This window comes from Leptodactylus fuscus, chromosome 2 (assembly GCF_031893055.1).
Source record: "Leptodactylus fuscus isolate aLepFus1 chromosome 2, aLepFus1.hap2, whole genome shotgun sequence".
Taxonomy (NCBI): Eukaryota; Metazoa; Chordata; class Amphibia; order Anura; family Leptodactylidae; genus Leptodactylus; species Leptodactylus fuscus.
Window position 1 is genome coordinate 21,691,584 of NC_134266.1, and position 23,169 is coordinate 21,714,752.

The 23,169-nt window shown below is 44.7% G+C and overlaps 1 protein-coding gene across 6 annotated transcripts in view; it reads left to right on the forward strand.

The window, feature by feature from the left end:
* The window catches only part of TIAM1 (TIAM Rac1 associated GEF 1), a 216,644-nt gene that overhangs the window by 162,211 nt on the left and 31,264 nt on the right, over positions 1-23,169 (forward strand). For 5 of the 6 annotated variants that reach the window (XM_075263432.1, XM_075263435.1, XM_075263433.1 and 2 more), the window contains 5 exons: positions 4,470-4,574; positions 5,361-5,439; positions 8,450-8,536; positions 12,021-12,233; positions 18,012-18,103. In XM_075263432.1, coding sequence (XP_075119533.1) covers positions 4,470-4,574; positions 5,361-5,439; positions 8,450-8,536; positions 12,021-12,233; positions 18,012-18,103 — 576 coding nt within the window. Of the gene's footprint in view, positions 1-4,469; positions 4,575-5,360; positions 5,440-8,449; positions 8,537-12,020; positions 12,234-18,011; positions 18,104-21,839; positions 22,108-23,169 lie in introns of those variants that run through there. The other variant, XM_075263438.1, reaches the window with a different exon arrangement.

Consider the following 23,169-nt stretch of genomic DNA (forward strand, 5'->3'; position numbering starts at 1 on the left):
TGCAGTGGGAGGGGGTGCAAGTCACAGATGGGGGCAGATCCACTCTATGCACATATTTAAAGGGAACCTTTCAGATCCATTTGGACTGGTGGTTTGTCTAAAATAGCCCTGTTGTAACGGTCCATACAGGGAAAAACAAAAAGCCCTTACCTATCGTTAATACTTCTGTGCATGTACCAGACCTCAGGCACAGAGAAGCCAAGGAGTCCTTCATCTACTTTACTGCGCAGGTGCTGAGATGGGTCCAGTGAGTAAGTAGACAGGTATTGAGGCATGGATATTGGGAGCACTAAACCATTGGTCCGTACAGGCCTGTGGGTGGTTAAGTGTTCCAAATTGATCCTGGAAACATAACACTAGGTGGCATTAGAAACCGTTTTTTCTTCTGCCCTGCAGATAGGTCACCAGACCCAGTATATCACCCCAGTCCTGCAGATAGATAGGTTACTGTCACCAGACCCAGTATATCACCCCAGCCCTGCAGATAGATAGGTTACTGTCACCAGACCCAGTATATCACCCCAGTCCTGCAGATAGATAGGTTAGTGTCACCAGACCCAGTATATCACCCCAGCCCTGCAGATAGATAGGTTACTGTCACCAGAACCAGCATATCACCCCAGCCCTGCAGATAGATAGGTTAGTGTCACCAGAACCAGCATATCACCCCAGCTCTGCAGATAGATAGGTTAGTGTCACCAGACCCAGCATATCACCCCAGCCCTGCAGATAGATAGGTTAGTGTCACCAGAACCAGTATATCACCCCAGCCCTGCAGATAGATAGGTTAGTGTCACCAGAACCAGCATATCACCCCAGCCCTGAAGATGGATAGGTTAGTGTCACCAGAACCAGTATATCACCCCAGCCCTGCAGATAGATAGGTTAGTGTCACCAGAACCAGCATATCACCCCAGCCCTGAAGATGGATAGGTCAGTGTCACCAGAACCAGCATATCACCCCAGCCCTGCAGATAGATAGGTTAGTGTCACCAGAACCAGCATATCACCCCAACCCTGCAGATAGATAGGTTAGTGTCACCAGAACCAGCATATCACCCAAAGCCCTGCAGATAGATAGGTTACTGTCACCAGAACCAGCATATCACCCAAAGCCCTGCAGATAGATAGGTTACTGTCACCAGAACCAGCATATCACCCAGCCCTGCAGATAGATAGGTTAGTGTTACCAGAACCAGCATATCACCCCAGCCCTGCAGATAGATAGGTCAGTGTCACCAGAACCAGCATATCACCCCAGTACTGTAGATAGATAGGTTAGTGTCACCAGACCCAGCATATCACCCCAGCCATGCAGATAGATAGGTTACTGCAGGGGTGGGCAATTAATTTTCCCATGGGGCCGTATAAGAAATTGAAACTATGCTAGAGGGCCGTGCCATGACAAATTTAGCTCCACCCACTTCTACGTTGACTCTGCCCATTCCCAATCATCTTTCCATGTGCCCCCACACAGTATAATCCTCCTACAGTCACCCGTACATTATATGCCCCCACATTGTAATGTTCCCTTCCAACTGCCCCACAGTATTAAGTCCCTCTCCTGGTGCCCCAGTATAAACTGGTGGAAACTAGAGGGGACATGAAACTGGGGCAGCTGGAGGGGGATATTAAACAGTGGGGGTAGTTGGAGGGCGGCAATAAATTGACAGCTGGAGTGGGACATGAAACTGGGGGCAACTAGGGGGTACATTAAAATCAGGAAGCAGACATTAAACTATAGGGGTAGCTGGAGGGTGACAAACTGGGGGCAACTAGAGACAGACAGGTCCTCCTACAGCTTCCTCCACGGTTTAATGTCCCCCCAGTCTGTGCCCTCTTCATCTATCCCCAGTTTCATGTTGCGCCCCCCCCCCCCTCCATTTCTCCCTCAGTTTCATATCCCCCTTTATTTTCCCCATTTCATGTCTCCCCCCCCCCCCCCTCCATCTGCCAACTCTGCCCTAGTATAACATTCCCCTTCCATCTCTGCCCCTAGGTTACTGAGACACACATATATAGACAGGCAGGCACACATATATAGACAGGCAGGCACACATATATAGACAGGCAGGCACACATATATAGACAGGCAGGCACACATATATAGACAGGCAGGCACACATATATAGACAGGCAGGCACACATATATAGACAGGCAGGCACACATATATAGACAGGCAGGCACACATATATAGACAGGCAGGCACACATATATAGACAGGCAGGCACACATATATAGACAGGCAGGCACACATATATAGACAGGCAGGCACACATATATAGACAGGCAGACAGGCACACATATATAGACAGGCAGGCAGGCACACATATATAGACAGGCAGGCAGGCACACATATATAGACAGGCAGGCAGGCACACATATATAGACAGGCAGGCAGGCACACATATATAGACAGGCAGGCAGGCACACATATATAGACAGGCAGGCAGGCACACATATATAGACAGGCAGGCAGGCACACATATATAGACAGGCAGGCAGGCACATATATATAGACAGGCAGGCAGGCACACATATATAGACAGGCAGGCAGGCACACATATATAGACAGGCAGGCAGGCACACATATATAGACAGGCAGGCAGGCACACATATATAGACAGGCAGGCAGGCACACATATATAGACAGGCAGGCAGGCACATATATATAGACAGGCAGGCAGGCACATATATATAGACAGGCAGGCAGGCACATATATAGACAGGCAGGCAGGCACATATATAGACAGGCAGGCAGGCACACATATAGACAGGCAGGCAGGCACACATATAGACAGGCAGGCACACATATATAGACAGGCAGGCACACATATATAGACAGGCAGGCACACATATATAGACAGGCAGGCACACATATATAGACAGGCAGGCACACATATATAGACAGGCAGGCACACATATATAGACAGGCAGGCACACATATATAGACAGGCAGGCAGGCACACACATATAGACACTCACACTCTCTCTCTCTCCCCCCTGCAGCTCACCTTACATCTCTCAGTACTTTATGACACGCTCCACATCTCCATCTTCGGCCGGCACTAAGTCACACCCCCTAGACACGCCCCCTAGACACGCCTCCCTAGTCAGAGCTGTGCAGGCCGGACTGAATCAGTCAGAGGGCCGGATATGGCCCGGGGGCCGGACTTTGCCCAGGTCTGGGTTACTGTCACCAGAACCAGCATATCACCCCAGCCCTGCATATAGATAGGTTAGTGTCACCAGAACCAGCATATCACCCCCGCCCTGCAGATAGATAGGTTAGTGTCACCAGAACCATCTCTCTCTGTAGGGCTGGGTTGATATGCTGCTTTCTAGTGACAGACTCCCTTTAAGTAGGTACCAGTGTGATAAATGAATGGGTACAGCTCTAGGTAATTGCTAGGGTCATGTCTGGAGTGCCCGCTTTGTACGACAGTATTGTCACACAAGCTCTGGCCGCAATACTATGCTGCAGTGACCTGGATTATTGTGATTTCATTTGATTAGGATTTCCTGAGGCTACAAGCTGCTACCACATTGTGTACTAGAGCCCAGATATGGACTTGGCTGTGACCGTGCATCATCTGGAGAAAGCTACGTGATGTCTGGAGGACGGATGACCCCATGCTGAACCCAGCACGTCACTTGTCACATATGTGCACTTATCTCACTGATAAAATCCCTGTGCCATGTAGAAGGGAGCATGATGGGAATGTATGTAAATGCCTCACTACAACATAAGAAAAGGGTCTGGTTAACCCATAATGAATTTCAGCCTAAACTGCGTCCTTAATGTAGAGTTCACAAATACAACGCCGTTGTGGAGCATTGGGATGAAATGTAATCTGTTCAGAATCCTTGCAGTGTTCAGTTTCCCTGCAGCGCCCCAACAGGGGAAATTAAACATTACACTGAGCAGTCCAATCGGTCTGTGTAGTGCAGGACGGGATGGGTCCTCCAAGGTGATAGACGCTCTATATAATGGTGCTCTACTTGGGGTCACTACCTTGTGCCATTTAGAATACTGGTATATTTTAAGTGGCGGGGGCACCTTAGGGGTCCCGGTAAGATCTGCATATAGCTACACCCCTGCCCCTTGTTAACTTGGACAGGGAAGAGACATCTCAAACCTTGCTTTAAAGGGGAGGTTTCACTTACACGGACAAGGGCTAGTATAGAGTGCAGTCTAGTAGCAGTGACAGTGAGGCTGCCAGTGACGCATCATGACTGCCCCCTAGTGGTAATTCAAGTGAAATACTTGACGTTTGCAGCTTGTGAAGATGTACAGTGCTATGTACAAAAATAGTGCAAATAAGAGCAGAGGTGGTCGCAGAAGCCATGAAGTCAGTGATCTGACTTAGTCCTTTTTTAAAGGGAGTCTGTCAGCTCAAAATGTTCCTATAAAACTAAACACAGTCCTCATTTTGCAGTACTAGCATTACTTTTGCTTATCTTGCAGACTCACAAGTTGGACTACGCCGCCCATTACCTTCGACTGAAGTTCTTAATCGACAACCAGCCGCGGCACTATATTCCGAAACATGAAGAGGAGATCTATGAGCTGGTAATACTGATGCCCCTACACCCCCTTCTTCTTATATGTCTTATTAACTCCTCTCTGGGTCTACATCTACTGGGACCCCTGACCATCTGTTTATGATAATCAGGGGCCACGGAGTGGGTTAGTGGCGCCATGTTGAAATGAGACTTTATATAGGACCTGCAGAAGTTCTGTGCTATGGCTGATGGGGGCGCTGTCTGTACTACATCTCATGCCTTGGTATATGTGGATAGAGGAGGCTCACTGGTTCCTCTATCCACTATGGTACCCACTTTTTGCGCCTGGACGGTCCAAAAGTCGGAGACCTGTGTGCATATATAACTATCTATCTATCTCTCATATCTATCTATCTCTCATATCTATCTATCTATCTCTCATATCTATCTATCTATCTATCTATCTATCTATCTCTCTATCTGTCTCTATACGTTTCCATATTTTTACCCTTTTACAGCTCCAACTTTCTTTTCCTCTTGATAACTTCCCCTCCCCCATCTAACCACCTGCTCACGATAGGGGTGAGGAATGTCCCCGTAGCCATAAATCCAGCTGTCGGCTGTTATAAAGCAGTTTTCCAGCTGCCTTATTACTAGTCCCTATGGCAGGTGATACATTGGCAGAGGTCGCCCCCTGCAGGTGTGTGTGACTTGTGGAGTCTTCTTACTCGGCAAACAATGGCGGCTAGTACAGGTGCTGGGGCAGGTGGCGAGCGGCTCCTCTCTGGGGTTGTGTGTACATTAGGATTTTTAAGGAATGAAGAGTATAAAGGTTATTCTTTCTTTGTTTCAGCTTTATAAAGAAATTGAAATCTGTCCAAAATGTATGAAGTACGTAAAGCTGGAGAAGATCGAACCTTCTGACAACTTCGGTGAGTTTATTTGTTCTGTCCTTGTGGGCGATGCCTGATCCCAAGTCTTATACTGGCCATATACTTTAGGTCTATATGGCAACTTTGGTTGTGATCAAAGGTCGCTGGGTCACCCTTAGCCATTTTAGGCCGGAGTCACCGCACCCTCGGGGTCACATGGCGACACGATTCACGTACATTAGAGAAGGAGCCTTAGGGGCAACAGACACCTTGCCGCAGATTAAAGGGATTCTCCGGCTTCCCTTGATGGCAGATATGTGGGAGAGAAAGATCCAGCTGTTGGATTTCAACATGCTGGAGAGGCCGCCATTACAGGTGTCTGGCAATTGGTCCTGCTCCTCTCCCACTCTTCAGAAAACATGCATGCCGAGCATGCATGTGAATGTAGGGGTCAGGAGGAATTACTGTTTGCCACCATTTCTAGATATCAGGACCCCCTGCCTAGTTACAGCGGATATCAACACCACTTTGCGAGCAGGGCCATTGCCCTAGGCAGTAATCACAGCAAGATATCCCATAACGTCACAATGTAATAGCTAATATGGACTAACACTAGTGTGACTGGTGTAACCTCAATATAGTGTAAGTTACAGGAGCGGTATTATGTGGGGAGGACCTAGATGTGAAAATGAGTGATCAAATATCATGGAATACAGATGTAATGTATTCACCGGGAGCAGCGGCCGAAATAACAGCAACTGTGAGCTGTAAATATTCATGTAGTACACCACTGCCACCTAGAGGACGATCTGCTAACTTCACTTTTACCATACTTGAATTGTTTATGGGTTTTCCTAATGTATTTGTCCTATATCAAGGTGATCCGTTTCTATACATCACCTCCTTTCGTGTCTCAGAGTGCCATATTAAGGCAGGGGGTGGTCAGTAAACTAAAGTTACACAATTTTCGAAAATTAAAATCATTTCTAATACAAAATCGGTCATACTGTAGGTCATAAGATCATTGTGGGTCTGACATCTAGGGTCCGCGCTGATCAGATGTATGTGGGGGCAATGACCTCTTCTGTCTTTCAGTGGCCATACAATGTTATTACAGCCCTTCCCTATTCACATTCAGGGGAGGAGCCTGTGATAGCATGGGCGCACAGATAGGTATCAGACCCCCACTGATTTTTTACCGATGGCCTATCTTTAGGTCATTAAAAAAAAAAACACTATAAAACTGGATGACCCCTTTAAGATTTTTATTATGGTGGAGGTCTAACCTCTTATACTCCCATTGTTTCTCAAAATGAGTCACACCATGAAATCAGCGCTGCATCCCCCCCTCCTCATGGTTTTATCCTGCACAGCAGTGCATGGGACCGGTCGTAGTTGCCTTCTAGGGGGCAATGCGGTAAAAAAACAACCCTTGAGGATAGGTGGGGTCTGAGACATTGCAGCCCCACCAATACAGAGCAGCTCCTTTCTTGGAGGAAGGGCCAACAAGATACTTGATGCTCAGCAGCTCCTTTGCTCCACTATCTATTGGAGTCTCTGCACCGAAGTCTCCCCTCACACACTTATCTTCTTTATTTGTGACACTTCCATAATTTTTGGATCGTCAGTGACTAAGTTTTGATATGGCTGATGTCTTTTGACAATGCTTCTTTAGCTCAATGTGTTTCCACAATCCAGGACCTCTGAGCCGAAGATCAAGACAATCCCCAGATTCTTAGAGAAGTGAAGAAGCTTACATGGTCACTCTCCAACTTTAAGGGTTGTTTTACTGCATCCATTTTTTGATTGTTTATATCTGCAGATCAGATGGCGTTATAACAGAGTGGTGGGGTACAACCTCTGGGACCCCAATTGTTGCTAAGAATAAGGAAAACTTGGTCAGTGTCCTCAGTTGGAGAGGATTACAAGCATTACATTGAATGACTGTCCTAGAATAAATGTGTGCCCCCGGGTCGGACCCTGTGGTTACATGCGGGCCCCCACGTCGGACCCTGTGGATACATGCGGGCCCCCGGGTCGGACCCTGTGGATACATGCGGGCCCCCGGGTCGGACCCTGTGGTTACATGCGGGCCCCCAGGTCGGACCCTGTGGATACATGCGGGCCCCCGGGTCGGACCCTGTGGATACATGCGGGCCCCCGGGTCGGACCCTGTGGATACATGCGGGCCCCCGGGTCGGACCCTGTGGATACATGCGGGCCCCCGGGTCGGACCCTGTGGATACATGCGGGTCCCCGGGTCGGACCCTGTGGATACATGCGGGTCCCCGGGTCGGACCCTGTGGATACATGCGGGCCCCCGGGTCGGACCCTGTGGATACATGCGGGCCCCCGGGTCGGACCCTGTGGATACATGCGGGCCCCCGGGTCGGACCCTGTGGATACATGCGGGCCCCCGGGTCGGACCCTGTGGATACATGCGGGCCCCCGGGTCAGACCCTGTGGATACATGCGGGCCCCCGGGTCAGACCCTGTGGATACATGTGGGCCCCCGGGTCAGACCCTGTGGATACATGCGGGCCCCCGGTCGGACCCTGTGGATACATGCGAGCCCCCGAGTCGGACCCTGTGGATACATGCGAGCCCCCGAGTCGGACCCTGTGGATACATGCGAGCCCCCGAGTCGGACCCTGTGGATACATGCGGGCCCCCGGGTCGGACCCTGTGGATACATGCAGGCCCCCGGGTCAGACCCTGTGGATACATGCGGGCCCCCCGGGTCGAACCCTGTGGGCACACGCGGGCCTCCCGGGTCAGGGTCGTAGATCCCTAGATCAGACCCTCAGATAAGAGCCCTTATAGATACCACCACACACTTACATAGCAGTTCAGCGGCTTGCACTCTTTCTTGTTCTCTGACGTTAGGACCTGCACAGATCTGACCTTGTGCAGGTCCTGCAATAGTGCGAGAATCCGATCCCTCCCTCTGGATATGGTGTCCCTGAGTTGTATCTTCACAAGCTCTTATTTCTTCTGACCAGCGTATGCACTTGTATCTGAGGCTGTGTACATTGCGCCTTATCCATGTCCTGTCTCTGGTCTTTTCTAGGATTCTCCTTGTGCTCCATGGAAGAAGAAGGAAGACCCCATCTGTATATTAATAATGTCAGAGAGTCCGGCCTGGCCTTTAAGAAAGGTGAGTGACACTGAGGTGTAATGGGACAGCGCTGTCCAGGTATATAGGAGGATAATGCTAGTACTTGTCATATACCGATCATGTCTTATACTCTAGTCACTCCTAGAGCTGCGTTACCTGTAGTGACTGTAGACCTCATTTTTTATTTTTCTCATCACCTACTGATTCTGTCTATACAGAATATTCTCTGAGAGCATTCTGGGTGATGTAATGTCTATACAAGATACTGTGCAGTGTAGCCTAATACGTATAGATTGTAGCCAACGGCTGTATTGTAACTGCAGCATTGAATCAGTACAGGATAAGTAATGTAATGTATGTACACAGTGACTGTACCAGCAGAATAGTGAGTGCAGCTCTGGAGTATAATACAGGATGTAACTCAGGATCAGTACAAGATAAGTAATGTAATGTATGTACACAGTGACTGTACCAGCAGAATGGTGAGCACAGCTCTGGAGTATAATACAGGATGTAACTCAGGATCAGTACAGGATAAGTAATGTAATGTATGTACACAGTGACTGCACCAGCAGAATAGTGAGTGCAGCTCTGGAGTATAATACAGGATGTAACTCAGGATCAGTACAGGATAAGTAATATAATGTATGTACACAGTGACTGTACCAGCAGAATAGTGAGCGCAGCTCTGGAGTATAATACAGGATGTAACTCAGGATCAGTACAGGATAAGTAATGTAATGTATGTACACAGTGACTGCACCAGCAGAATAGTGAGCGCAGCTCTGGAGTATAATACAGGATGTAACTCAGGATCAGTACAGGATAAGTAATGTAATGTATGTACACAGTGACTGCACCAGCAGAATAGTGAGCGCAGCTCTGGAGTATAATACAGGATGTAACTCAGGATCAGTACAGGATAAGTAATATAATGTATGTACACAGTGACTGTACCAGCAGAATAGTGAGCGCAGCTCTGGAGTATAATACAGGATGTAACTCAGGATCAGTACAGGATAAGTAATGTAATGTATGTACACAGTGAGTGTACCAGCAGAATAGTGAGCGCAGCTCTGGAGTATAATACATGATGTAACTCAGGATAAGTAATGTAATGTGTGTACACAGTGACTGTACCAGCAGAATAGTGAGCGCAGCTCTGGAGTATAATACAGGATAAGTAATGTAATGTATGTACACAGTGACTGCACCAGCAGAATAGTGAGCGCAGCTCTGGAGTATAATACATGATGTAACTCAGGATCAGTACAGGATAAGTAATGTAATGTATGTACACAGTGACTGTACCAGCAGAATAGTGAGTGCAGCTCTGGAGTATAATACAGGATGTAACTCAGGATCAGTACAGGATAAGTAATGTAATGTATGTATACAGTGACTACACCAGCAGAATAGTGAGCGCAGCTCTGGAGTATAATACAGGATAAGTAATGTAATGTATGTATACAGTGACTACACCAGCAGAATAGTGAGCGCAGCTCTGGAGTATAATACAGGATGTAACTCAGGATCAGTACAGGATAAGTAATGTAATGTATGTACACAGTGACTGTACCAGCAGAATAGTGAGTACAGCTCTGGAGTATAATACAGGATAAGTAATGTAATGTATGTACACAGTGAGTGTACCAGCAGAATAGTGAGTGCAGCTCTGGAGTATAATACAGGATGTAACTCAGGATCAGTACAGGATAAGTAATGTAATGTATGTACACAGTGACTGCACCAGCAGAATAGTGAGCACAGCTCTGGAGTATAATACAGGATGTAACTCAGGATCAGTACAGGATAAGTAATGTAATGTATGTACACAGTGAGTGTACCAGCAGAATAGTGAGTGCAGCTCTATATACAAAATAAATGTGGCTACATCAGTTTCTAGAACATTCCGCAGCTCATCATTATGGAGACTTCACCCATCTATTTCCAGGCAGCGGAGAGTATAGTAGAAGAGCTTTGTGTACCGCCAGTGATGGGATATTTCATCCTGTATGGGAAGAATAACATGACAGCCTATCTCTTGGCACTTTCCATCTGTCCCATTGTTAGCAGGGTGTGAGTCTGACAAGTCTGCTTGAGATTCTTCCTTTCTTATTATCATGAATCGAAATTACTTGAGACTTTGCCAAAGAAAATACAATAAGATCACAGTGGAAGCTTATGATAGAAGAGACGCAATTCATAGAGCATTAACTGACTCTCCCCGCTCCTTTATTTCGAGGATCAGAGCGAAAACGAGATTTACTAAAAATAACAAAAAAGACTGAATATTATTGCCGGATATTCATTTCATAAAGGTCTCGCCTGGTTTAGAAGACTGACAATACTGAGTGATAATCCTCTTTTCTTGCTCACAGTAGTTACCAAGAGTGTCTCCTACTCTGGAGGACTTGTCCTGTCCTACATTGCACAGACAGCCCATTGACCCGAATGGACACTGTGTAATTCTTTGGCTTGGCCTGTGGTGGCGCTGTAGTTAAATCTAACACCTACTGCCAGGTTTCCCCAAAGATATGCAGCTTTCCGGGGGACATTTTCTGACCAGGGAGTTGTTAATGGAAGGTTCCAAAAAAGTAGGGTTTGTCCCAAGTCTCCGCCATGCCCAGTTATTCTCCGGATACAGCGGAAACTGGGATGATGGCCTGGTTTATAATTTAGTTTGATAAAAGCATGTTCACTTTGGTAATACCTTTTATTTGTTGTAAAGGTCACCTAAACCCCATTGGTAGGACCCCTAGTAAATATGTGATCATCAGTAATCTGCTAAGAAACCTAACAGGTGCTTGTTTCTCCTGCAGCTCCCCCGCTGGCAAAATGAAGCATTACACCGTGTCCATTGAAATCAATGTGCTATAGATGTAATGAACAGACCGGCTGGGTCCTTCAGAATGGGAGATGATCTTTCTAGTTATAGTAGTTAGAAGCTGATGTCCATCGGTGGCCTCTTCTTAAAGGGAATGTGTCACCAAACATGAACTATTTTTAACCAGGGCTTGATGATAACCATAGGTTTGTAGGTATTTTTGACAGTATTTAGATTTCATTTTTCATGTCTTTATTAGAGATGAGCGAACACTATTCAAAACAGCCGTTTCGAATAGCATTCTCCCATAGAAATGAATGGAAGCGGCCGGCACACAAACTTTGCCGGCAGCCGGCTGCTTAGCCCGCCCGCGTGCCGGCTACGTCCATTTATTTCTATCGGAGCGTGTTATTCGAAACGGCTGTTTAGAATAGTGTTCGCTCATCTCTAGTCTTTCTTTATTTTAAAAAGGTACAAATTCTTGCAGTTTTCACTCTGGCCACTAAGCCTAATAGTCAGAACCTTGCCAGTTCTTTAGGGTGTGTTTTTTTTTTTTCTTCACACGAACAGTCACCTCTTCTACATTACACAGGATTATTGGGGTGGTTTGAGATTAATAGAAAGAGCGCCTCTCTAGTCTGTGGATTCTGTCTGGTATTGCATCTCATTTGAACGTAATAATTTTTTCTTTTTTAGGGCTCAAAATAGGAGATGAAGTGATGGAGATCAACTCTGCCACAGCCCGGGATCTGAATTCTGCCATGCTCAAACACATTCTGGCCAAACCATTATTGTGCCTTACTGTCCGCACCTGTCCTGATCAGGATGAGACGCTGTCACTGAGGGAGACGCCGCCTCGCCGATCAGAGGCAGACAGCATTGACTACAGTCTCTTCGCCAGTAGTCGAGGTAGGTTATACTCTGATGCCTCCTTCTGGGATCCCCTGAGATACTAGTAAAGAGGTTTTACAACAATAAAATGTCGTTGGCATGTCCGCGGGATTGGTAATCCGTATCAGATTGGTGGTGATCTGACACCCAGCATCCCCACTGATCAGCTGAGCACTACGACCTCTTCACTGTGTATGAAGCAGAGCACCATGTATGGTATAGTGGCTGTGTTTGGTATTGCAGCTCAGTCCTAATTAACTGTATAGGATTGGGCTGCACAGAGGCCATGTGATCACTTTTTGGTTGCATGCAAATGTTTTTTTTACATTGTTTGAAGACTTATTACCTACTCCAACCTCGGGTCTTTTTCCATTTTTTGGAAAATTGGGTTAATGGGTAATTCCTTTCTATTATATGATATAGATAGATAGACAGACCCCATGTTGTTTGATACTCTACTTGATATACTGAATATGTTTGTGAGTTAGGAACATATTTGCAAGCCTTTTTTATTTTCTTGATTTTTTTTTTTTTTTTTTTTTTTTTTTTGCCTTGACTTGCATCATCCTAAAATTTGCCAAAATGATGCATTTTGCAATAAGTATAAAAATCACAATAAACAAGCTTCTTGTACTTTCATCATCCTATGTGGAAAGTATTTTTAAAACTTTATGTAATTCCACAGTGCTCCACTAGAGGGAGCAAGTTAGCTATCATTTCTCGGCTGGCCGCACCGTAGATGAGACAGCCAGCACAATGTGACTTACCAGCTTATAAAGGATCCATCTACATGGGATATATTTTCTGCAGAGGAATTTCCATCACAGATTTTTGCAGCAATTTCACGGCAAAGCAAAAATCAAGCACGTTAGTCTCTTATCCATTGCAGGTTCCATCCTATGCATTTATTTTTGCAGGTCAATGCTACTGTGGTTTCACCACTCGTGGGCAATACTTTATAAGGAATATATACTTGTATTTATATATTTACTTTGGCAGTATACAACTGAGACTGCCAGATAAGCCTAATCGATTTTCCCGTTTTTTTGTTTTTTCGCCGCTCACCTGGTCAGTGTTCACTTCAGCTCTCCATCCCCTTCATTGGTATTCACTGCACTGAGCTGACGTCTCCGTAGGGTGATCTCCATCCTACTAAAGGATTATTCTGTTTAATTTTTTATTGGGTCTGTCCCTGGTCTCAAACCCAGGACCCTGTATATAAAAGTCAGGCACCCTAATAGTTGAGCCACAGACTCGGCTCTTGTCTGCGGAAGAGTTTCTCTCTCCAGACGCTGTAATAGTATTGTTCTGGTACGCAGAGATACATCTCCTATATCCCAGTATGTTCTTTGGCTATAAAATATCTGTGTAGCAGGAACATTATATGCATACAAAAAATCTATCTCTATACACCCAAACATCACTTGACCATATACTTTGTCAGTGTGCTAGCCATGTTTGCACTCCGACCTATTCTCTGCGGCCCTATACACACACTTGTGTATTATCACTGGCCTGTGTTTAAAGGGATTCTATCATTAAAATCACATTTTTTTTTTCTTGATCACACATAGGAATAGCCTTAAGAAAGGCTATTCTTCTCCTAACTTTAGATGTCTTCTCAGTGCCGCCGTTCGGTAGAAATCCCAGTTTTCATCTGTATGCAAATGAGTTTTCTTGCAGCACTGGGGGCGGTCCTCACTGCTCAAACAGCACTGGGGGTGTCCCCAATACTGCGAGAGAACTCTCCAGTGCCGCCTCCATCTTCTTCAGGAATGGCCTCTCTGCGCGTCTTCTTCCGGAACTGGGTTCAAATTTCTAGGCCTCGGGTAGTGGCGCATGCTCACAGGCCACAAGTAAGCTGGCCGCTTACACAGTAAGATGGTGTAAGCGGCCATTTTTTTTTTTGTGGCCCAGGCATGCGCAGTCGGTTCTTCCCAAGGTCTAGAAGAAGACGCGCAGAGAGGCCATTCCTGAAGAAGATAGAGGTGGTGCTGAAGAGTTCTCTCGCAGTATTGGGGACGCCCCCAGTGCTGTTTGAGCAGTGAGGACCGCCCCCAGTGCTGCAAGAGAACTCATTTGCATACAGAAAAAGAACGGGATTTCTACCGAACAGCAGCGCCGAGAAGACATCTAAAGTTAGGAGAAGAATAGACTTTCTTAAGGCTATTCCTATGTGTGATCGAGAAAAAAAATGTGATTTTAATGATAGAATCCCGTTAGGGCAGTGTGTCTGGGTCACAACTCTGTACAGGTCCTATAAATGTCTGTTTTGCACCCCAGGATCAACCAATGGATTGAATGGGTTTGTGGGACATGAAGGTTTAGGCTATGTTCAAATCTGGGCTGGCGACTCAAACCGAAATCTTCCGAGGTCTTTTCTTCCACCTGGTTTCAATACAAAAAGCGAACCCTATTATAGTCCTTGGTGTCTCTGTTGTCCACCGTTAACGTCTATTATCGTGGTGGTGGTTAAAACTCACTAGTGTACATCACCCCCTCCCCAATACGAGCTTGGTGTTAGATCGATGCCATATGTGAAGCCTCCTCTTCCCGGACGCAGCCCAATCTCCAGCCCCAGCCGTGCAGCGCTTTCCTGCGGCCAGCGTCTTAATACAGTGAATAATGGTTTTCCTTATCATTTGCTACAGTGAATAAATCTCCTGTTTCCTAAGAGACGGCACAATAACATTCAATCCACTTGACTGGAAAGCATTCAGCGTGCGCGATGAGCGGAGTGCGAGCGCGGCTTGTTTATGCGACGAGTGGGAGGGACGGATCGACTTGTTATGTTGATTTATCCATATTAAATATACTGGAAATTAAAATGTTTCTATAGCTACCGCGCGCTCACCGGGAGAAGTCATCGCCAGGCGTCATTATAGCCGGGGCGCTGGGCTTCTATTTAAAGCCGTGTGTTTTCTACATGAATGTTCCTTTTAATGGATTGTACCTTAAAATTAACCCCTACGTCACGTGACCAAGTTTTACCAACTTTTTTGGAAAAGTTGGGTGATGTTTTGTGTGATTGCCATCAGAGATGTCACCCAGCTTTTCCAAATCTTGACTAGTTCGGCAGGAAAGTAGAGCCCCCTACTGGTGGTAGCCCAGATGACCACAACTGCTGGACCCAATACTTCCCTGCACAAGAAGGATGCAAGGGGACTGACTTTCGGTCCACCATTTTCATGCTCACGGACAGACCCAGTAATTGGTCCATCCCCCCAGTGATGTCACACTAGATAGGGGTTAAATGTCTGTAATGCGGGGCAACACGGTGGCTCAGTGGTTAGCACGGCAGCCCTGGAGTCCTGGGTTCGAATCCCGCCAGGAACAACATCTGCAAGGAGTTTGTATGTTCTCCCCATGTTTGCGTGGATTTCCTCCCATTCTACAAAGACATACTGATAGGAAAAAAAAAGTACATTTTGATCCCCATACATTAAAAAATAAAACTAAAAAAAATAAATGTCTGTAATTGGACAACCCCCAGGAAATGCGTCACCCAAAAAAAATACCAATTTTTGATTTTTAACATTAAAAACTTAATTTGAAGAAAGAAAAAAAAAAAAAAAATCATTTATCTAGGTTTAAAATAAATAACACAAATTTAAACTCTTTACTCTGGCTACTAAACCCAATTATAGACTGACACTTGCCCATTCTATGGCTGGTTTCCTCTGCAGCATTCACCCCGTTTACATCACAGTGCGTCGGCTCCAGGCTATGGCTGCCCGTGGCCGGGAGACTGTTGTAAAGCTTATCAATAAATGCTGTTAACAGAGCTAAGGAGAAGCTCCGACAAGATGGCCGCCCCCATAATCATGGACAGAAAATAGAATAAAGAAAAATCTAGAAGCAGAAAAAATCTAGAAAAGTGATAAGTGCCAGATTTCACTATCCGGTGATAATAAATACGTGTAATAAATGGTGACTTATTCCTATTTAGTGTTTATCACCAGCTGCAAAGCTGATGGAGAGCGGGCGACCTATGGAAATATTCATTGTTCATAGCGCACAAGGTATCGGGCCTGATACCGGATGCCCCCCACACCGCCATAATGGATGTCCCTGCTGTAGGAGCCGTATAGCTCGTATGGCATTGATCCCAACATGACAGACCATGATGCTTTGCTGCAATAGGCCTCTCGCATACTGTATAGGGTAAGATAAACTCCTAAGAACTACCGTTCCTAAAGTCTCCAGCCTGTGAGTGATCTCTAACCACACAGCTTACAATCTAATAGTACACATCTTCTGGGTTAGGACTATAGGAAGTGACTAACGTGCCAAAATGTGTTTGGACTGTGGGAGGAAGCTGGAGCATCCAGGAGAACACTGGGAAGAACATGCAAACTCCTCACAGATGGCGCCTTGGTCAGAACCCAAAACCCAAAGCACTGCCAGGCAGCAATGGGAACCGCTGTGCCACCCTGCTGCTATCTTATAAGAACGCCAACCCACAGACTTGAGGAAGGATATCTAAGACTAACAGAGATATTCGCTTGTGGCACCGTAGTGGGGTCAGGGGACTCTATAGGGCAGGCATTGCTCGTCTTTGCTCTCTAGTGCCCCCTGCTGGCATTAACGGATGGTGGGTGGGGGCTTCTAGCAATGAGCCCATCGGACATAGAGGTATGGACACCATTAGGCTTCAGTACAGTACTGGCAATCTGACATATAGCTTGGTATATACGTGAAGGCCCCGTCACGTGGCAGTGGTCGGTTGCTTTCCTGGCGGGGAGCGGCAGGTTTTACTCGACAATCCAATTTTGATCATTTTGCTGCACTGGATACTCGCTGCTCTTTGTGCAGCCGTGTTACAAAGCTCTAAATCCCCTGCCATAGCTATAGAGTTAGATAATAAAATGATGCCACCACTAGGGGGCAGCCTTTACATACTGTAGTGGTTTAGAATATTGTATCCTGCAATTTTCACTCTGACCACTAAGTCAAATAGACTGACGCTTGCTAATTCTGAAGAGTATTCTTTGCAGCAGTCTTCTCATTCTTATCACAGACAAGATAGATGGCAGAACAATAGAAGCTAACGCTTCTATAATATTTACAGTACAAGATAACACCTCTGTAGATAACACCACTGACACATCCAGGGCTGACTATAGATGATGTGGCAGCTTATTTCCTCCCCCTCCCTGTACAGAGCATGTCTAGAAAATTCTCCCATAGACCTCAATGAATCGGCTCCAGATTATTGCTGTCTGTGCCCATGACTAAATGCTGTTGACAGAGCAGAGGAGAAGCTCAGGCAAGATGGCTGCCCCCGCCACGATAATCATGTACAGAAAATAGAATTAAAAAATCTAAAAAAAAAAATAGATTAGAAAAATCTGGTTCTAATAAAAAAAAAATAAAATAAAATAAAGAAAACTCAAAATTTTGCCACAATAAAGAGAGGCTGATGATTTGATGTCAGGTCTTGTGCAGGTGAATATTTGGAGCTCTGTATCAGAAAATCTCGTATAAAAAGATCCTGAGCCCCGAATCTATGCCGGATGTCATAAGGTGGAGAATCTCTTTCAGATTCCTTCTAGTACATTGGAGAGGTGACTTGAGGATGCCGCCTACATGGGAGGATGGAGTGATAGGTCCTGACAGTTCTATGCCGGGGCCGGTGTCCGTATGGCCGCCCCTGTCATGTACATTGTCTAGAAGAGATCTGCTCTCCCTCCTCTCCTTGTAGGGGTCAAGTCTTGTGCCCCCGGGTGGGGTGGAGGGGATCTTGGCTGCAGAATACATTATCACTAATGTCACCATTTATTCTCATATTTGCAGGTTGCAGCGAAGACGACACCTGCACCGAGACCACTCCGGAGGAGATAGAAGTCCAGCTGGAGGTGTCAGACGAGACTGATGCAATAAACAAAGTAAGCGGCTGCTTCACATATCCATCTGTGTTATATAGAGGTCACGTATCCGCGGGGCTGTGAGAAGACGTTATTAGTCTCGTATATACTGGATACTTGTTACCAATTGTTACTTTATGTCGTTTAGTCATTTATATTATATACAATTAACCGTGACAAATATTTGTGTGTGTATGTGTGTATATATATATATATATATATATATATATATATATATATATATATATATATATATATATATATATATATATGCGCTGTGCGACGGTTGACCCTCCTGGGTTAAGTATTGTCGGACACCCTCACATTGCACAGAAAGGGTTTTGTTGCTCCCTATGTGAAACATATATCACAAAAGAGAAACCCTTTGTGTACTGGTGTCCTATACATTGCACCAGAGTGGGGGCGTAGGGGCGAGTGCTGTCACAATCTATAAATGATGTAGGTAAAGTACCACTCCGTAGACTTCTATGGGTGCAATCGTATGGCTGTGTACAACTTAAATGGACTTGCTTTTGGGATCTTCTTCATGAACCAGGAGGCTCAGGATGAGCAGTGTTTGTGTATGGAGCCTCCTACTAGAGGGCTACATGGAGGTTGACTCCTGTCTCCTATCCTTGCCTAGGGAGCAGTCATGCGGGCACTTGGTCAGTCAGCGCCGTCACTCAGGCCCATAAACTTTTAAAGTGGTTTCCAAGATCCCAAGTATTTTGGATACTGTTGACCTATCCATAGAAACCCCTCTTAAAGGGAATGTATCAGACAGCAGTAGTCTGGAGCGGACTCATTGAGCTCTAGGGGAGGGCGAAGATATAAGCTGTGACATCTATAAGCTGTGACATCCTCTATTGCCAGCAGTGGATCCGTGGTGTTATCTGTAGAGGTGTTACCTTCTATTGTAATTCAGTCTGTCTTATTTGTGTTGTAAATGAGCTGACTGCTGCAATAAGTATCACTACAGAATTGGTAAGTGCCTGTCTATGATTAGGCTTAGTGGTCAGAGTGAAAACCTACAGAATTTTTTAATTTTTTTTTCAAAAAGTCAAGTCCTTAAATTCTTATTAAAACTGTTTTAAATAATAGGCTACTCATTTCTTTTAAATGGAGCAGAAGCTTACGTGTGATTTGGTATGGGAGACATGGGACGCGCATTCTCATGGATAGGTGGTCATTCCACGCGGAGCCCGTTTTAGGGTGTATTCATGTTTCCATTTTTTTCTGCGGCATGTGAATACACCCCAGTGCCCTCTGAGGTCTCTGGTGCACACAGCCGCCATGCAGGGGGTCTCATAAGGTATATAGTCCCGTATAACGCCTCTGCTGCTAGTCCCAATGACGGTAGCGGCGGTTCAGCTGTATGGCGACTTCCTGCCATTAGACACGGGACCCTGGAGCAGATAATTGCTCGTTATTTCTGTGTTAATGGCTCGGCCTTGATCTGCCTTTAGCTGATTTAATTACTACTTGTATGTGAAAATATGACACCGTATTAAAGCGGAGATATTCTGGGATCCAGCCGCAGTGTACAGCTTTTCCCTTATAGGATGTGAAACGGCCATCGCCAGAACGCAGGGCGCAAGACGGTAAATCGCTTTCTATTTACTATTGGGATGGCGGGTTTTACTCTGCTTTTCTAACATCTGTTCCTAGCAAAGTTGGGTGGCAACCCACATGGCCAACTCTATAGCACCGACAGGCCGAGTCACGTGGCAGATTTACTGTTTTTGTAGGAGTTTATAATGGTGGCCATTCTAGTTGCCACCCAGCTTTTCCCACATTGGATACAACTTATCCAGTCCAGCAGAGTTTTTAACAAAAATATAGGATGTGGAATTTGGAGTTTTGTGGAGAATTGTGTGTACGATGACCTGGTATAGGAGAGAGAGAACCTTATATAGTATGGACGTCTTATCACTGGTCACAGGAAGAACAGAATGTAGAGAGCGGCTTCCTGCATGTCCAGAGGAAAGAAGCCTGTGCGCTATTATCCTACAGAGCTGCCAGACATGGCGCACACCGCCGCATGGAGTAAGTCCTAGGGGCTGCTGCGCTCTCTTCTCCTCACTTGTCTCTTCATTCTCATTCTCTTTCTCTCTTTTTCTCATTCTCTTTCTCTCTTTTTCTCTTTTTCTTTCTCTTTTTCTTTCTTTTTTTCTTTTTCTTTCTCACTCTTTTTCTTTCTCTTTTTCTTTTTCTTTCTCTTTTTTCTTTCTTTTTTCTTTTTCTTTTTCTTTCTCTTTCTCTTTTTCTCTCTCTCTTTCTCTTTTTCTCTCTTTTTCTCTCTCTTTCTCTTTTTCTCTCTTTTTCTCTTTCTCTCTTTTTCTTTCTCTTTTTCTTTCTCTTTTTCTTTCTTTCTCTTTTTCTTTCTTTCTCTTTTTCTTTCTTTCTCTTTTTCTTTCTTTCTCTTTTTCTTTCTTTCTCTTTTTCTTTCTTTCTCTTTTTCTTTCTTTCTCTTTTTCTTTCTTTCTCTTTTTCTTTCTTTCTCTTTTTCTTTCTTTCTCTTTTTCTTTCTTTCTCTTTTTCTTTCTTTCTCTTTTTCTTTCTTTCTCTTTTTCTTTCTTTCTCTTTTTCTTTCTTTCTCTTTTTCTTTCTTTCTCTTTTTCTTTCTTTCTCTTTTTCTTTCTTTCTCTTTTTCTTTCTTTCTCTTTTTCTTTCTTTCTCTTTTTCTTTCTTTCTCTTTTTCTTTCTTTCTCTTTTTCTTTCTTTCTCTTTTTCTTTCTTTCTCTTTTTCTTTCTTTCTCTTTTTCTTTCTCTTTTTCTCTCTCTCTGTTTTGTATTCTTCCTTTCTTCCTGCGTTCTTCTTTTGCCTTCTTTCTTTTCTCTTGTGTGTTCTGTCTCAGATTCTTTCCTCTTCTTGTTTCTCTCCTTCCCTCTTACTCCACCACTTTTTCTTTCGTGTGTTCTTTTCTTCTTCTTCTCTTTTCACCTCATTTTTTCTGTCCCTCACTTTTCTTTTTTCCCTCTCCATTGCCTTATTTCTTTCTCTCTCCAGTCCATCTTCTCTTTCTGCTTCTTTCTTCACTTTATTCTCCTGTTTCCATTTTTTATTCTGCTTGCCCTTTTTTTTCCTTTCTTTTTTCTTTCTTTCTTTCTTTCTTTCTTTCTTTCTTTCTTTCTTTCTTTCTTTCTTTCTTTCTTTCTTTCTTTCTTTCTTCCTTCCTTCCTTCCTTCCTTCCTTCCTTCCTTCCTTCCTTCCTTCCTTCCTTCCTTCCTTCCTTCCTTTCTTTCTTTCTTTCTTTCTTTCTTTCTTTCTTTCTTTCTTCCTTCCTTCCTTCCTTCCTTCCTTCCTTCCTTCCTTCCTTCCTTCCTTCCTTTCTTTCTTTCTTTCTTTCTTTCTTTCTTTCTTCCTCTTCTTCTATCCCTCTCACCTTCTTTCTCTCCTATCCCCTATCTCTCTCAATCACCTTTTCTCTTATTTTTCCTCCTTTCCTTCTCTCCATCACTTCTCTACTTTTCTCCTGTCGCTGTTTTCCTCTTCTCTTTATTCCCTTCTTCTATCCCTCTCTCCCCATCCCCTTCTCTCTTACATTCTTCTCTTTCTTCCCTTCTTTCTCGTTCCTTCCTCTTCCTGACTTTGCCCCTTGATTCTTGTGTAATGTTCCCAACACTATACAATAGAAGAGTCTCCTTGTAGTTCCCTTAAGACTTGTGATGAAGTCCTAGAACTCCTCGGTGGCTGTTTAGATTCCAGTTACTTACAGTAGGGGGCGCTCTTTCCCCTGTGTATATATAACAGTAGCCTCTTCTTCAGGGGTGTATAATGGTACAGGGTAAAACAGCAGTCTTGTATGATCCGTCCTCGGTGCTCTTTTGGAGTTAATGCCACGATATGCCAGGATGTTGTGCTGCCAGCCGTGAGCAGCACAGTGTGAATGGCGTCCTGATTCCAGCTCTTTCCTTATGGCTCTGGCTGGTACATGTGTTGTCCAAGATGTAGTTCATTTCTGAGAATTGGATTCTTGGACTCTTTGCTGTTTATGTGGTAGATCTTCAGTCCTGATGCCAAGGTAAGGACATAGTATTATGTGGTTTGGACACAGAGTGTCGATGCTTGTTTGATTTTACATGAATGTGAAAAATGTTTCTTTTGACGTAACTTTAAAAAAAAAAAAAATATATATATATATATATATATATATATATATATATATATATATATATATATTTTATTTTTTTTCTTCTTTGATTTAATCCTGTTTCTTGGTTATGAATGACCCCAATGCACACGACTGCCGTTTTGGTCTGCATGCTATATGTTACAGGTCCACAATGACTAGTGACATACAGACCTGTTCATTTCTATGGCCCCATACACAGCCGTAGATTTTATGGATCCTTGTCAAGGCTGGAAAATGCAGAGCACATCGTATTCCTGCCTGTTTTTGCGGCTCAGTCCATATAGTCTAATGATAGGACCTGTGAAATACACCACTGACGGCCTACGGATACCATTCGTTCCTTTTTTCCATTGTCCTGTACACAGCTATGATTGTATTAGGTATAAAGCTTAATAATGTACAGTAGGGGAGATCCGTTAAAGGGGTGGTCTCATCATGGCAGAGATGTGTGTCCTTCCCCTGACAGAAATGTAAGACAACCCCTTTTTATTCTGACGCCCCTTACAAGGGGGCTGCATGTTTCACTGAGGCTACACCCAGTTTTCCTGGTGTAGGGGCATCATAAATGTGAAATTTTGGCTGAATACTATATTTTTTATAAATGTACCGTATTTATGGCAGTAAACTGGCATAAATTTATTGATTCTGCCGCAGTTCTCCAGATCTGCACAATTTCACAAACCTGGAGTGGGGCATTGACCGATCCCAGTGGCAGTTTGTATGCCTGTCCAAGGACTGAGGGGGCAGGTGGATAGCTCTGTCCTGTATCTTTCCTCCCACCTTTATGTTGGGCAGGCAGACACCAGTGTTGTAAAACAAAGGCTCCGCCCACAATGAGCTGCTCAGCACTGTAAACCTTGGACATTACTAATGGGCTGTTGGTCTCCATCACAATCTTATATCCTTCGTCCATCACTTATATATTAATATTAAATCTGGAATAGTGAGAGA